General features: G+C 40.2%; 1 protein-coding gene across 6 annotated transcripts in view; it reads right to left on the reverse strand.

The window, feature by feature from the left end:
* Positions 1-16,085, reverse strand: part of TBL1XR1 (TBL1X receptor 1) — an 85,454-nt gene that overhangs the window by 2,886 nt on the left and 66,483 nt on the right. For all 6 annotated transcript variants that reach the window (XM_042881300.1, XM_042881301.1, XM_042881302.1 and 3 more), the window contains 10 exons: positions 11,699-11,801; positions 9,144-9,289; positions 7,456-7,675; positions 5,316-5,448; positions 4,976-5,117; positions 4,621-4,684; positions 4,422-4,519; positions 2,611-2,671; positions 1,409-1,530; positions 913-987 (listed from right to left, as the gene is read on the reverse strand). In XM_042881300.1, the coding sequence (XP_042737234.1) occupies positions 913-987; positions 1,409-1,530; positions 2,611-2,671; positions 4,422-4,519; positions 4,621-4,684; positions 4,976-5,117; positions 5,316-5,448; positions 7,456-7,675; positions 9,144-9,289; positions 11,699-11,756 (1,119 nt within the window). In that variant the 5' untranslated portion in view covers positions 11,757-11,801. The remainder of the gene's footprint in view (positions 1-912; positions 988-1,408; positions 1,531-2,610; positions 2,672-4,421; positions 4,520-4,620; positions 4,685-4,975; positions 5,118-5,315; positions 5,449-7,455; positions 7,676-9,143; positions 9,290-11,698; positions 11,802-16,085) is intronic.

Below are 16,085 nucleotides of genomic sequence, written 5' to 3' on the forward strand. Positions count from 1 at the left end.
CAATAAGTAATAAAGATATTGTCTACAAAAAACAATCTAAATGTGCTCACTACAAGTCACTTGAAAAGTGTATGGAAGATAACAGATGCTAAAATGAGAAGAGCAATATGTGTATGTTCATGTCTGAGTTGACAAAATATCACAGTCCTATTTTTAAATGAACTTCCTTCTTGCTACGCAGATTGAGTGAAACAGAGTAGGAAAATGTGCTGTCTTCATGCAAAGTAATAGATGCATAGTGCAAAAGCCATTATGACATTTTCTTGGCTTATTATGACTGGCATTGCCAGGTGTTTGTGCAATATTTTGCACAGAGAAGGAGACCCTTAGGACTCCAACTCATCCATGATACCCTACAACAAAAACAATTTAGTTATTCTATTAAGAGTTATAATAGTAATGCAATAATTATTTGGAGGAAACACGTTGGTACAATTAAAACAGTAGAATGACTCTGGCTGAAGTGGAAAACCAAGGATGCACACCATCTTACAAGAAATAACGTGCTTAGGGTTTTAACTTTAGAAGAAGGGGAAAACAGAAAAAACTATGAAAGGATCTAGTCACCGATTCTTGTACGTGTCAGAACATCACATGCATTCCAACTACTGCTTTTAACCAAAAGCAACCAACAAGTGTGACAGCTTAATGATTAATGACTTAATTTTGTAAACAGCTAAAAGCACCTAATACATCACGCTCCGAGTCTCAAGGTGGCAGCCTGTAACAAGCTCTCTGGACCAAAGCTTGGCTCTGATTAGCAAAGGGATTGCTGGGATTGCCTCATCTTGTTACATCAAAAGAGAACAAACGTTAGGACAACACAGAGTGTGCAGTGACATGGCTCCATTGCTCAAACTAATGGTGTGTTTTCTGAGGTCCTATGAAGACAGCAGCCATCACTCCCATTACCTTTAGAGTCATATCATCTGAACAGGATGCCAGAAGATTACCAGTTGGATCCCATTTGATTGCGTTTACTTCATTCTAAAATTGAGCAGTGAGAGCTGATTAGAATTTTCACTTCCATTACAAATGACAGCATACAAAAGATGAAGTTGCAGTTGCAAGTATTTGCATAATTAGCACTACTTTAACATTTAATTTTCATTCCATACATGGCCTTAACACAACGTGATACATAGAAAAATCTGAAGTTCATCTGTTTCTTCTTCTAAAGCCATCCTGGTAAAAGAAGCTGCAGACAGGAGCAAATATTTTCATCAGAAGGACAAAGCTTATCACAGGATCTTAACTACATCTACCTGGGTACGTATCTATTGCCTTTTGCCATGACCAACTCTTACGCAAGCACTGTATACTGGCAAGATTAGTGACACTCTCTGCCCACCCCATCAGCCTCTCATTAATAAAGACATCATAAAATTTGTCATTTTCCAGTACTTACTGTGTGACCCTGGAAGGTTTTGATGGGCCTATCTTGTCCTAGTTTACAGACATGAATGCACATGTCCGTGCTGCAAGAGGCAAATGTGTTGTTGCTCTGCCAATCAACATCTAATGCTGGTGCTAAAAGAACAGAACATTTAAAACTGTGATGTGTGTTCTGCAGGAATTTGATTTACAAATATAGCATTCACTGCCTTCAAACAAATGCCAACAGGAAGCAACTATTAATTTTACAGCAGTTTTAAAGACTATCAAACAATTAAAACAAGGAGAAACGCAGCCAAAAAGTCTTATAAAAAAATATGGCATAAAACAACAGTCACTAAAACATAGGATATATCTGAAATGGAACAGTTATACAGAACAGCGAGCAACAAGAAAGCAAGCTACTGTTAAGTCACCTCAAAGTAAATCTCAAGAGCCCACCCAAGACATTCTCTCAGCTTACAGTGCATGTTTGTGCTCACCGATGCCAGCCAGTGAAAGGGAATATGATTTAATCTATTTATTTATTTTAATTTCAGCATTTCAGGGTGTGGTAACTTGAGGCTTAATCATGGTCTACGTATTTCGTTTGGCCAGGATGAGTAATTTGTGGCCAAGAGCACACAAAATTGCTAGGAGTAAATCAGGAACTCATGTTTTTGATTGCTGCCATGGTACCGAAAAAAAAGGGAAAGTAAAATAGAAAGTGGAAATGAGACATTTCTTAAAGGCCCAATGATTTGTACATCATCCTCTCCCTGCTGTTTTCCAGCCCAGCACACAGCCTGCAGAGCCATTTGTCTGCCCTCCCAGGAGGTGGCTCTCTCCCAGCTGGCCAGCACAGCAGGAATTAAGGAACAACGGGATGTGGAGACTGGATTACTGTAGCAGGACGATGACAAACGCAGTCCCTAGCTGATAAACATAAATCTTGTGCAGGCCATCCACGCTATGTCTGCCCCTGCACTGCACTGAGTTGGTAATACTTGGACCATCTCTTAAGATCTTCCACGCAACTGCAATAAAATTGTGAGTTATAACGTTTTAAAACTACATGAGACTACAAATATGGGAGTCAGTATTTGAAGACTGCCTGTAAGACTTCAAAAAGGTGTGAATGGACTCCATAAACTTCAAGTACGTTATTTTTCAAATAAATGACACATTTGGAGTTTTTCCAGACAACAACTGTGAATGAGCAAAATCAACACTCACCAGAATGAAACGGAAACTGCTGCTTGGCTTCACCAGTGTGGGCATCCCAAATAATTGTGGTCTGTATTAAACAGATGAATTAACAATAAACACTTGCACCAACTACTAGCTTCCCACAACTACCGCCATTCACACGCATCAAACTACCCAGCCTACTCCCCACTGCCCACGTCTACAGACGGCTCAATACTTCAAGTGTTTTACCTAGTTCTAAAGCAACTGGTGGTACAGTACAGACAACAGAAGAGAACCTTGACATGCTCTAACACTAAAAAGGTGTTCATGGTGACATATTGGGGGTCTGGAGGGAAAAAAGGGGGTTCTGATGTGTTTTTTTTTTAAATTAAATAAATGCATCTCCTCAGTTCTATTTATATTCTTCTAACCCACACTGCATACCTGATTTAATTTCAAGTACTCATATATTCAAATTGTAATTTCAAATACTTGTCTGTCCCTGTGGAAATCTTTATACAAACGCTGCCTCATAAATCAAATCTTTCAGATTCCTTCATTTTTAAGTATGGGTGTAATTTTGATCTGAGCTGTCCTCTGTATTCTGCTGTCTTTTTCACGGAAGAAACCTTCATGACAAAAATCAGTATTTTGCCATCCCTGCATTACATGCTCATGTTCCTGACCTACCTTAGCAATGAAAACTTTCATCAATAAAAACTTTGAGACTGAATTTGGTGGAAGTATGAACTGATCACAAATTATTTATGAAAATGAAACAAGAGGTTGAGTCAATCTTTCCACTAACGCAGAATATTTTTCAAAGCATAATTTCAGTTCCTCTGTCAATGAGTTTTATTGACTGAAACAATGAGGCTTTATCTCCTACAGCATATTTTTCTGCAAATCAAAGCTGTAGTTCCACAAAGATGTTAAAACTGGCATAAGCCATCCAAGCTGCCAAAAGAGGAAATCCATCCTTTCCGTGTTTTGAAATATTTACTCTCTTCCTACCTTTGTGTCAGCAGAAGCACTTAGAAAGCTCGGTACTAAAGCAAAGCAAGTTAAGTTAATGTAGGAAAGAAAAGCCATATAAAGAGAGGAAAATCTCTGAGGGTTATATTACTACCCTAGCATGGTACTGCCAGTTACGAGTGCTGCAGAACTGTGGTTTTACTTCTGCAATATGAATTGGTTGAAACAGGAAGAACTAAACAACATCTATTACTCTTTGAACTCGCTTTAGGTCTATCCTTCATCCCTACTGTATCCTTCCTACCATTCATAAAAACTCTCACACTAACAACGATTCTCAAATTAAAGACCTTGCGAGCCTTTACATTTGTTCAGAGGCACGAAATCAAACACAGTTAAACAATGGGCTTCGTGGCATTACGCTGGCACCTCCCCAGTCAGATATATTGACTTTCCTTATGCTCCAGCTTTAACCTTTTAAATCATTCTCAGGCTTGACTGATCTCCAAATCAGCGTTGATCTGTTCCCCCAGTATGTTTTTTTCTGAGGCTTTGCATCAGGTCATTCAGTAAATTTTAGATTATTTGTTTTTACAAAGGTTTAACGCTACTGTGTTCAATGCACTTACTTTCCAGCTTATGCTAATCTAATTGGGAAGAGATCCAGGGGCATTAAATCCTAAAGAATTAGAGTATTTCAGTAGGCTGTTATAAAACACAATGAAATACAGCTAGCACAACAAGTTCTTTGTAAGTACATATTTATGTCCCATGCCTTAAGTTTAAATTTAGTTATTTACTTCTATGGCTTTGTTACTATGTTTACAATTAGATTACAACGGTGAAGTAAAGAATTTTAATTTTACCAAAGATTATCTCACCTTGTCCACTCCTGCACTTAAAATGAAGTTTCCTTTCTTGTTCCATTTTAACGCAAATATAGGACCTTTATGTTGCCCTAAGGTGCTGGCAAGATTACCTGAAAATTTATATTGATATGAATACATTAAAAAAATAAAAAGCTGTGTTGTGAGCCACAATACAGGAAATACACTGACAACTATGAAATATTTCACTTACCATCTTTAGTCCATATCCTCGCAAAGCCATCGTAAGACCCAGTTGCTAGAAGTGTACCTTCACTCTGCCAGCAAAAAGGTTATTGGTTTAATTTTGCACAATTCAAGGCTAAGGAGCACAATGCAAAGTTCAAGTGGAAGACATCTGCCTAAGATTGATGGTATTTATTCCACAGAGTGCAATTATTAATAAGAAATCCCCAAAGTATAACAGAAGAAATTACAAAGCAACTCAAAATGAGATGCACCTCTGGAGCGGTAACAGAGGATGCACAGTTGGTGGCACTTAGAATTTGACTATGCAAAACTGCAAGCTTGGTTTTCTCAGAGTATTTTGTGCAGTCATTTCTACTCACGTTCCAATCTAGGGATGTCACATCTTTGTTGCTTGGTACATCCTGCCCTCCTTCTCGTATACAGTGTCGAAGTACCAGCTGCGTAGAGCCGCTTGTGCTGTTCTCACTGAGGTTCCATATCCGCGCTGTTGAATCTCCGGATCTGCAAAGCAGTTAGGAGGATACAATCCCTTCTCTCAGTTCATTTCATTTCAAAGCGTTTTCCTTTCGAAACAGTGAATATTGTGGTATTTGACACAGGGAGCACTGAGACTGGTATTATTTTACTTGCTCCCTTAAACAAAGAACAAGTACACCAATGACCATCAATATTCTGTAAAGATGTGGCTAATGCACGTACCCTGAGGCCAAAAGGTCACTAACGGGATTCCAGGCACAGATGAATACTTCAGATTCATGGCCACGCAGCACCACTGCTTTGTTGGGAGGGATTTCGACATCACCATCTACTTCCATCATATCTGTGTGATTATCTGCACGATGGGAAACAACAGTGGAGAAGAGGCAAACTTCACTATTTTGGACTTATATGCTTTAACTGCTGCGTAATTAAGATTCTCCTGGAATGAGCACAATTAATTCTCAGTGTACACCGACCAAAATCTGACAAAGCTGTTATGCTTCTTTACTTTTCAAGTACTATGAAAGATAAGGATTTAAAATTTAAAAAAAAAAAAAAAAAAAAAAAAGCAGCAAGGAAGAAACTGCACTTTCAAATCTCAGGATCCAAGACGACTTTATTCTGAAACTCAATGAAATAATTTTTAGCTTCAGTTTTCATGCTGACAAATAAACACTGATTTTAAAAGTACACAGGGTTTTTCATACTGTATGTTGCTTGACACGATAAGCTACAAGTTTATCTCGTGCTTTAAAAACATGTTTATGACAGGTTGGTGTCCAAAAAATCTTTTCAGAATTAAGCTCAAACCGGTTTTAAATCTACACTTCAGACACTTCACTTCCAAAATGGCTTTGATTAATATAATAACATTTGGTGATAAGGTAAACTGATAATGCAGCTTCTTAAACTGCACTGGCAATTACTGTGAAATTGTGGCAATAGGCAGCTCCTTGTGCAGAAGTGATGCTGAGCTCATTTTGTTCTGCAAATCGCACTGGGGGTAATTCAACTGACAAAACAGTTTTCTTGCCAGCTACCATCAATCATTTTCTATTATTAAAATAAATTCACATTGAGGACGAATGCAGAATACAAGAAACGCTAAGCAGTTCACCTGCTCTGTATTTATTCACTGTGATTAAACAAACTATTTTACATTTATTGCTTAATTTAACGTTAAGGGTTTCTGTGACTGTTTGCACGTGTGAGAAAACAGAAAAAGCTATTAGGACATGAATATTTCTCAGTTGGCATACCATACAAATCACTTCCATTAGAGAACCAATGCCAGTACAGTTCGGTGTGCAGCCAGCAGGGGTTGCTGATATTCCACATTTACAGTAGCTGAGATCCATAAGTGCACTCATTCCAGTTCACAGTTAATGAGCAAATGCTCTTATGAGATTTGGAAATGAAAGTATCAAAGTGGAGAGCTTATTTAAGTCAAAGATTATATTTCCAAGTTTATTTGTCATACGTAATAATGAATAAAACAGTAAAATCCAGTTGTAAAATGCAAAGCTCGTTCGTGGCCTGATACAAACACACTCTCAAAAAGGCCTTTTCCTCAGGAGCTGCTACAGCAAAAGCAGACTCTGAACTCTCACTGTAATGTCCTACCTGAACTTGCGTGTAACAGCCCAGCTGTAAGCTATGCTCCTCTGAACAGCGATGATAAATAAAACTCACTTGTTTCCCCAAACACAACTAAAACTGTACAGTTTAATAAACCAATGCACAAACAAAACTGGCAAGCACTTGCATCAACCCTGCACAGTGAATTGTGAAAACTGACACTGATAAAGGAGACAAAGGACATGAGATTTGTCTTGGCAACTGCCATCTCAGCATGGCAAGGAATCAGTCCAGCACGGAATGAGACCCAGATCCTGACTCCCTGGGTTAGCAGCATCTGCCAGAAGCAGTGCTTGCTGAAGCATTGCAAGCAGGACCCTGTTTTAACCAGCTAAGGGCAAGCAGAATCCTCTCCCTGCTCCTTGTACAGGGCTCAAGGTTGAGGAGGTGTAATGTTTAAAGAACTGCCTGCTTTTTACTCAAGGCTTCGTGAAAAATTTTCAACTGATAGGAAAGAAGCAGTACTGGAAGTGAAACCCTGTCAAAGGCACGTTCGGATTGAATGAACTCCAAGTTCATATCTCCTGCAACTCCTCACATCAAAGCATGGACAGTCAAATGTGAAGCACTACTAAAAATAAGCACTGTCTCAAGATGAAGGGTTACTAACATCTTTACACATTTATTTCATTCTCTGCTAGCTAATATTAAGGCCCACGAACACGTTAAATGACAAGGAAATGACATAACTCAGGTTAAGTTCACTTCTGTCTCCACTTACTTGCTATAGTATGTGCTCCATTCTCTTCCCCATTTGCGGTATTTTCACCATTTTTTGCTGATCCCTGTTGGTTTGTTGCAGCTGCAGCTGCAGCAGCTGCTGCCTGCTGTTGTGCAAGTTTATCTCTGTAGGCCTGCTGTCTTGTCTGTACCACATCAGGCATCACTGCATCTATCAGTGAGAGAGACTCTATCGGCCTACCATCAAACAAGGTACCATCCTAATTACAACAAGGGAAAGAGCAAAAAAAAACAACAAACACCACCAAATATGAATTAGCATCATTGGCAAAAGCTCTGAGAAAAACATAAGTAAAAGTTCTAATTTAATACAATAAAAAGGCAACAGTTTACAAATGGTGCAAGAACTAATTTCTCAGCATTTTTGTGGCTAGAATTGGAACTTTACTCTGAAGTGAAGTGGCCACCATAAGTATGCAAAAAAGCCACTGCAGGCCTCTCTGGCAGAGGTTCTGGAATTAAAAGTTACATGCTCCAAGTTTGCTAAGTTGTCTGCTGAAGCAAAAAATATCTGTAAGCTATCTATAAATATCATTTCAAACATGAGCGGCTGCAACAAAATCTAATGGTTTGTTTGAAAAGCTGCAAACATTGCAAGTCAGGTCACTGGCTGGTGAAGTTATTCTATCTTATTTGACTAATACTTTCCATAAACACGTTATCCAGAGTTCACCAGTTTTCTTCCCTTTTTTTTTTTTTTAAAGCAGTGCTGGCATACTTTCAAACAACAAAGAAGAATTTATCCTGAAATGGACACAACCTAGTTAAAAATACGCTTATACATATGCTAGGGCTTTGTAAGGACCTATTTTTAGGACCTAAAAGGATTCCTTGTGATAAATATAGGGTCTCCTTCTATTCCAATCACTTGGTTTATTTTTCTGAGCCTTCTTAAGGGAAGAGATTTGCCCCGCTGGCACTATGAAAATAATACATAAAAAGAAGATGTAAGAGAGACTGGAAAGAGAGCAGAATAAGTGAAAAACTGTTCCTTGTCCAGTACAGCTGACACACACAAAGGCTGCTAACCTCTCAGACATAAGGGAAAATGGAAATCAAGGGCGAATATCTGCAGTACCAGGCAAGAAGATGCACAGTTTTCCGTACTGCTGGAATAACCATTTGAACGTGAAATTCAGTGGATCCTGCTCAGGAGGAATTTGTCAGCAGAGGCAAAAAGCAAACTGACACATACCTCCATCCTTCCTGCCACAAACTGAAACCATTTCTCTATTTGGATATCTTCCCTTTGGCTTTCATTACATCATTACAACAACACGTCACCCAAATGAGAGTTGCAGAGCACTCTCTTACCTCACTAGAGCAAGTCTACAAAAACTAAAAGGTTACTTGTCTCTATAATTACTTTACTGCACTTCTCTGGATTTACTGCAACATTATATAAGGGTAAAAACTCTACAGACAACGGACCTTCAAGCTGTGAGCCAGAACACCATGCCTGGTGTTGTGTGGCTGCACGGGGCAGAACCCCTACCCAGTTATGTCACTCCATTCTGGTTCCACCACTGGAGTCGTGGTGAACACCAGCAGTGAGGAATCTAAAGTAAAAGTAAATAAATAGGATACAAAAAAGTTAAGAAACAGCACTGAGCACTCAAACTTACTGCAAGCAAAGACATAATGCTCCCGTAGGGAATTCTTGCTTACCTCATTAATACTGACTTCCGCCTCTACATACTGCAGACCTTTCTGAATGATGGAAATCAAAGCAGCTGGTGGCACCAGAGCACCATTTATATTGGACTGGCTGATATGGCTCTCTATACCAAAGGTAAATGCTGAATGGGAAAACCCTAAATGAAGGCAAAACCATGAAAATTTATTTACAGATAGTGACATTTGCCAAAGTATGCAAGATCCGAATACAAACCTAAGGTAAAGAAACTTAGAGCACATTTTAAAATATGAAGAACACAACACTTCTGTTTCCCGAGTTTCTAACTTAGAAAGCATAGAAGGACAAAAAATAAGTTTCTAAATAGCACAGCAATTGATTTTATCACTGGCAAAACACTTGTGCATGAGAATATATAAAAAGATAAAATACAGAATGGGCAATGGTGCTACGTTAGTTTCTCTCACTGATTTGTTACCCATGAAAATAAAATGAACCCGTACATAAAACAGAATTAACTGCATGGTATGATGCTGTCACAACCGTGCCTGTTTGGGCACTGATTGAGAAGTGACAGGCACACTGTGATGCACTACTGGTAGCTGTTTGTTACTTACTAGCCCTGAAAAGTGAACTGAACCTGGAGAAAAGCATTTGCTTCAGCAATCACTGACACTTTTTCTGAAGTTACTCCTTTTGTCTTTTGCTGTCAGATAACCAAGCTGCCTGCAAACTTTCAAACGAAGATAAAGCAATTTTAAAATTTGGTTTCTGTGACTAAAGCTCTCTGCAACTGGAATGAGAATGTGTAACATCTTTCTATAAACTCAGGTGAAACAAAGAGTTTCTTCTATCTTCTGACAAGCAGAGACTGAAAAGCTTTGCCATCCATCACTGTTTCTGGTGCTTCCTTGTCTCAGTTTGAGAAGTTGATAAGCAGTGGACAGATGTTGCATCAGTCTCCACCAGCTCTGCAGGAAAGCTGTACACATTAAAGACACAGTCTCTTGAGTAAAAAGAAAATAAATAAATACCACAGCTGCGGGTAAAGTACTCAACTAAAGCAAAAAACAAACAAATAAACAAAAAACCCTACATACACACACCTGCAAGAAGGACACAACTAGTTACTGACACCTGGGTGGGACTGTAAGAAGAGAGAAGTACCTCTAACTCTTGGAATTATCTACGACATTATTTTCCAAAGCCAATCATCTACTGTACGCCGTTTTTTTGTAAGAGGTTGAGCCTCTCTCATCACCAGATCTGGGCCAGTGGTAACATGCTAAGATAAGATCTGGTAAAATACAAGAAATTTGAGAAGCTGACAATAAAGCCCATTAAAACTAGATGTGTAAAACTGGACCAAAGAATTCCATCCAGCCAGTTTTTACTTCTTCCTAATATTCTTAACGTTCTTGTATCCTTTTCTTCACATAAACCTAAGCAATCTCAACAGTTACCTAGGAAAAACTCAGCTAAAGGAGTCTTACTTCACTGAATTTAACTATCACCTATCTGACTTGATGATGCATAACCATGAGACAAGTTTTCAAGAAGCCTGAAGCCCTTCCATCAGCAAACAGTAATGAAAAATAATAACCAGTAAATGTTGGAACAGCAAGGTACCATACACACTGATGTTGATTCCCTGCACTGTCACCATAAGGCCTAAGGGCAGACTTCTTGTATGTGCACATACCACCCTGCCAGCTGACAGTCATCATTGGTTCATACACTGGGCATGCCCTGATTTCCAGCTAAATCTGTGTGGTCCAAATGCAGACTGCTTTAAGCAATCAATATCGTAGCTGTGAGTAAAAGCTAATGTTGTTTCTGCTCCTAGTTTCAAGAGCAACAACCACCACAAAAAGCCCTGCAGCCGCATGGTCACATCTAGAAACTCCAACCTGCAACCCAAACTGCTGCTCTTTTGGAAGTTTTTAAAAGTATGCTAAGGGATGGCTACAGAGTTCCTTCTCATATTGTACAGATGCAGTCAGTTTGGATACGCAGAGCAAAAAAAAAAGGTTTCTTGGTGTGTTTGACAATATTCACCCGTGTTTAGCTGTTACTCCTGAGAAGCAGAAGACTTCAGCTGAGCCGTACACAGGAGGATGAAGCCATTTTTTCATCTGAAATACAGCAACATCTTCCTTTCCCACAGCCACATTCAGGCAAGGAATGTGGTCGTGCAACATCAGCTCACAGGAGCAGCAGAAAATAACTGTGTTTGTGGATGTCATCCTTCTTCCCCTCCTCTCCTATTCAAGTAGCCCCAAAGAGTACAGTGCAAAGTACTGCTGTGATCCTGTAGCTGAAAAGGATCTCCAGGAAAATGCATTTCTAGTAATCAAGTGAGTCCTTGGTTGACTGCCATCTGAAATCTCCAAATGACTAAATCTGATTAAGTTACAGAAGGTAACTTGGCAGGAATTCATCCTCTTGTTGGGAAGAAACACCATGAAACACAAGCACATGCCTACTGGCAAAATAATTAACTGAGTTTGCATTTGCTGAAGTCATTTGCAGATGAAAACCAAATAAATTAAACATTGTTAAAACAACCATAATTGAAAAAACTCACCTGACTCTTGCAAGTATCTATAAACCAGGAAGTTAACCTCATCACTGCTTATACTCATCTTTATTCCCCGTTAAACCATGAGGTCACAACAAAGGACACAACCCTAAAAATAAGAAAAGTAGGTTAATTAAACGTTTTTTAGGAACTGTAACATATTTCTTCACAAATGCTGTATATCTACAAATGAAGTAGCTCCCTGGCAGCACAGTCAATGATTTTGATAATGTAAGTCCACCACAGTCATTAAAATGTCATTTCTCTCTTAGCAACATTAAGGTCAGTAAATTAAATACTGCAGGGCCACGCTCGCAGATGATGTAAAATTGAAATGGACTGGGGAGGCATTCAAAAATCAAGAGTTTCACCTAATCAACATTACTGCTACGAAATACATTTTTTCAACATCTGCATAACGATGACTTTGGCATCCAGACTGTATCTCACTTCTACTTTCTGATCTACTTCAATACTCAGTACCTCTGCTCTAGTTAAAGGTATATTATGGACTACAGCACTGTGTATGTTCAACCCAAACCCAACTATTTCCACCAAAAATCAGAAAACATCTCAGCCCCACTTATGCGCTATGAAAGTAATCCTTAAAATTAGAGATGAAGTTTAAACAGAGCATGTCAATAACAGTTCTGTGTGCCTTTCATCAGTGATTAAAAATATTTACGGATATGAATACATACATATGTATATATACAACATTTTTTCCTCAGGATTTTATTAAAAATAAACATTTAGCAAGGCAAATAATGCATCAGAATATATGTATTTTGGATTAGAGATTTTGAATATAAAGCAAGAACAGGATTTAAGACAAAGTCAAGACAGCCTACAGTATTTCTTCTTCCCTAAGCCTCACTTTTAAGAATATTTCCATGACTTCTGAATGTTCAAAAATGAAAGTCCTGACGTTTTCCATAACATCACACAAACAAGTAGGAACACGAGCTTCCAGAACATGAAATGATGCCCACCTCCAGCGCCTAGTAGGAGTAGACCTTAGTAGTGCTTTGCCTGGATGCCACCATGATTTTCATGGAACTCATCAGAGAAGGTATCCTATAGATATTGGATGAGGTCTGACCTGGATCTGGCATTAAAAAAAAAACAGTACAAAGAAGGACTAGAGTGCAGGTTTTCTTGTGTGCTTCAGAACAAGAAGTTAGCTACTTCCAGCTACATGGCTGCACGGGCAGGTGATTCATCACTGCTCTCCAGGTGGGAAAGCTATGAACGCAGCAGTAAGCAGCAAGATTATGATTTGCATTACAAGACTGCCAGGTAGTAAAATTCACATATTCTTTGTAGCACTTCCTTTTCCTAGCAAGATTTCCTAAAAAGACAGGACAAAATAACCATAGTGTCTCTCTGCCCATCTAACTTTTGAAATTCATCAGTCAAATACAAACAAATATGGCAGTGTGAAAAGCTTTCACAACCCATTGTGTTAGCAGCTGAACAGAGTGAAGAGACTCAACTGAACTCGCCAGAAACAGGGGGCTACATGATGAATCCAGACAGCATAGGGGTTGGTGGGACCCAGGAGGGAGAGTTTGGGCTGCTGTGCATGGGAGCAAGGAGCTGTGAATGATGCTAACCATGGGCACAGAAATCCAGGATTTGGGCATTCCTGCACTTAAATGGGTCACAGTGGGGAATGCAAGAAACTGCCTTTGGTTTCTTAAGAAGATAAATAAAAATGCAGAGCTACATAAAACCTTCTCAACTCTATTTAAGGAAAAAATAATGACTCCAGTACAGCCTCTTGCTAACGCAGCTCAGCTTCCAAAGATACATCAACACTATCCTTGCACTGCCCATCCACGGCCGCTGGATGCACGCCGTACACCTAACAAATTACAATGTACTTTGAGGGATTGTTCATTAAGTGTGTGAAATGAATACCATTTCCAGGCATTTCATGCACTGACAACCAGTTACAGCACACGCAGCACCGAACACTGATTTAATCAGCTGTATTTGTGGTCAAACCTGGAGCAAATCATCTTCAAAGTCTGCTCATTGCAGGAAAGTTCTACAGAAGAGGTACAATACCCTTCAGAAAGAAGCAGTAACTCCATTTTAAAAGTCTTGTAAAGATGCCTTTTCACATTAGACACACAAATGGCAGTGTTTGTTTCATGAGTCTGCTACTGACTTTTAACATCTCACTGCATGATCCAAAAAGATGCATCAAAACACAAGGATCGGATATGAGCACTATTTGCTACATAGAGAAGACCTGTATTATTAATACAGAACAGACTCCCCACCGAAAGCAGAACCGCTGAAATGTCACACATTTACCTGCCACACGTTACACAGCTGGATAACCAAAGAAAAAAGCTAACGTTTTGCTTGGCTGTCAGAAGTGCTACTCACCCTGCCCCAGTCAAATGAGTGTAATTTTTCAAGGCTGGCTCAAAGTGTTTCTAAGCAAGCTGTGGCAAGGCAAGGACAGGCGCTGCCACTGCTGGAAATGCACGTTCCTGCCCGGCTGCCAACAGGTGGCAGTGCAGCACTGCCTTTGCAACGGTAACAACTCCAAAAATGCAGAAATGTGTTAAATAAATACACAGCTTTCCTGGTGAGGGCATGAAACCGAAAAGGCTGCTAAAGTTTCCTTTAAAAAAAAAAAAAAAAAAAAGTCAAGATATTGCTTTACCCGTTTTTTCAGTGCTTGTCTCAATCTGAGAGGCTTTTGTGGTGCTCCCTCCCTAGCAGGCTGTGGCTCACCCACTGCACACCCCAGGGAAGCGAGGAGCTGACTAAGGAACACAGAACCAAACGACTCTCCCTGCCACCCCCAAAGGGAAAATGCTGCAGCAATACAGAACAAAGGGATTCCATCATTCTTTCCCCCCAACACGCTTCCAGTCAGCGCCAACCAGGGCACCTGCGGGAGCCAGCCTGACCTCCACCCCACGGCCCAAGGACTGAGCCTTCCCACAGCAGCTTTGGGGAAAGCACAGCAGCAACAAGGCGCAAGGCCTCACCCACAGCCCCTGCAGAGGGGTCTCAGCCACAGACACAATGCCCTCCAGCCCTGGGGCAGCTCCTGGTGGCCCTACATCCACCTCAGCACGCTGCTCAGGCTTTGTTTTAACCCACACGCGTCCCAGTCACGCTCAGCAATGCCAGTGTGCCAGTGGCAGACAACTGTGCTCTTCCCCCATAGCACCCCAAACCACTGGGCCACAGGCACTGGCAGGATGCACAGCACTAGTTAAATTCCAATCAATACAGTACCAAAGTATCCCAGGGCATTATTAATTTAGCAGGCATACAACGTACCAGCCACAAAATAAAAGCCAACTGCCTATACTTACGGTGGCCTCAAGATGTAGGCAAAAGCTCAGTGCGTCACACGTCAGTAAGAAACTCAAAAGATGCACTCCTGTGCTTTTGACAAATTCCCCCGACTCAACCAAGCAGCGAATCGATGGCTGGAGTCAAAGTCATTCAGAAACTATTCTTTCAAAGGAAATTAGGTTTCTCATCTCAGAGCCTGCACACCAACTCCATCTCAGCTTCCGCTCAGTGAAAACGTGCCTGTATTTTGCAACACAACTGTGACTCCAAAGCACCAGCATGCTGCAGTTAGCGTGGCATCTCTTGCCCTCAAGGACCATCCATGTTCTTTCATACTTTGTGTGGCACTTGCAAGTAGAATTCATTCTCGAGAGGTCAAGCTCCACTATCATGAAAACTGGATCTACAGACTGGTGGGTACCCAGCAGCACCAATCTGATTGCATTTCTGACAAATTATTATTCTACCATACATGCTTATGCTAGCTTTGTACTCTTATTCCAGGTTCATGCCAAATGCTGGAGAACAGATGCTGCTTGATATGGCTCCTTGCCTAATAGCTTTTCTGTGCTTTAAAAAAAAAAACAACGAAAAGACGGTGAACTGGCAGAGAAAGTTTATACATGAGATTAGCATTCTGTGCCTCTTCATTACTGTTTTATAATATATAGTGGATTTACTACAGTTTAGACTTACTCCTTACATCCAACAACAGCTTAAGAAAGAATCCTGCAGTGTGAAGTGGGCTCAGCACATCCTCATTAGGTACGATAACAGAACCGCCTGGCAAGCTGCTGCAAACAGCAATTCCCCAAACATAGCAATCGTCAGTTTGATACCAATGCAATACGTTAAAGGGAACAGCTAATGCTCTGGGCAGCACTAAGAAGTGTTCAGTGTTCAGATGTGAACAACCCCCCCCATTTTTGCATGGAAAACAGAAGCCTGGCTACAAAAACAGTAGCATCTCCTACACCAACAACACTGCCACAAGTCCTCGTCATTCCATCCTCTTCCATGAAAACCTGACAACTCTTTGGTCAGCGCACACAGCACACACAGC

The sequence above is a fragment of the Lagopus leucura genome, unplaced genomic scaffold (assembly GCF_019238085.1).
Source record: "Lagopus leucura isolate 7727_CA_CO unplaced genomic scaffold, USGS_WTPT01 Super-Scaffold_100029, whole genome shotgun sequence".
In the NCBI taxonomy this organism is placed as follows: domain Eukaryota; kingdom Metazoa; phylum Chordata; class Aves; order Galliformes; family Phasianidae; genus Lagopus; species Lagopus leucura.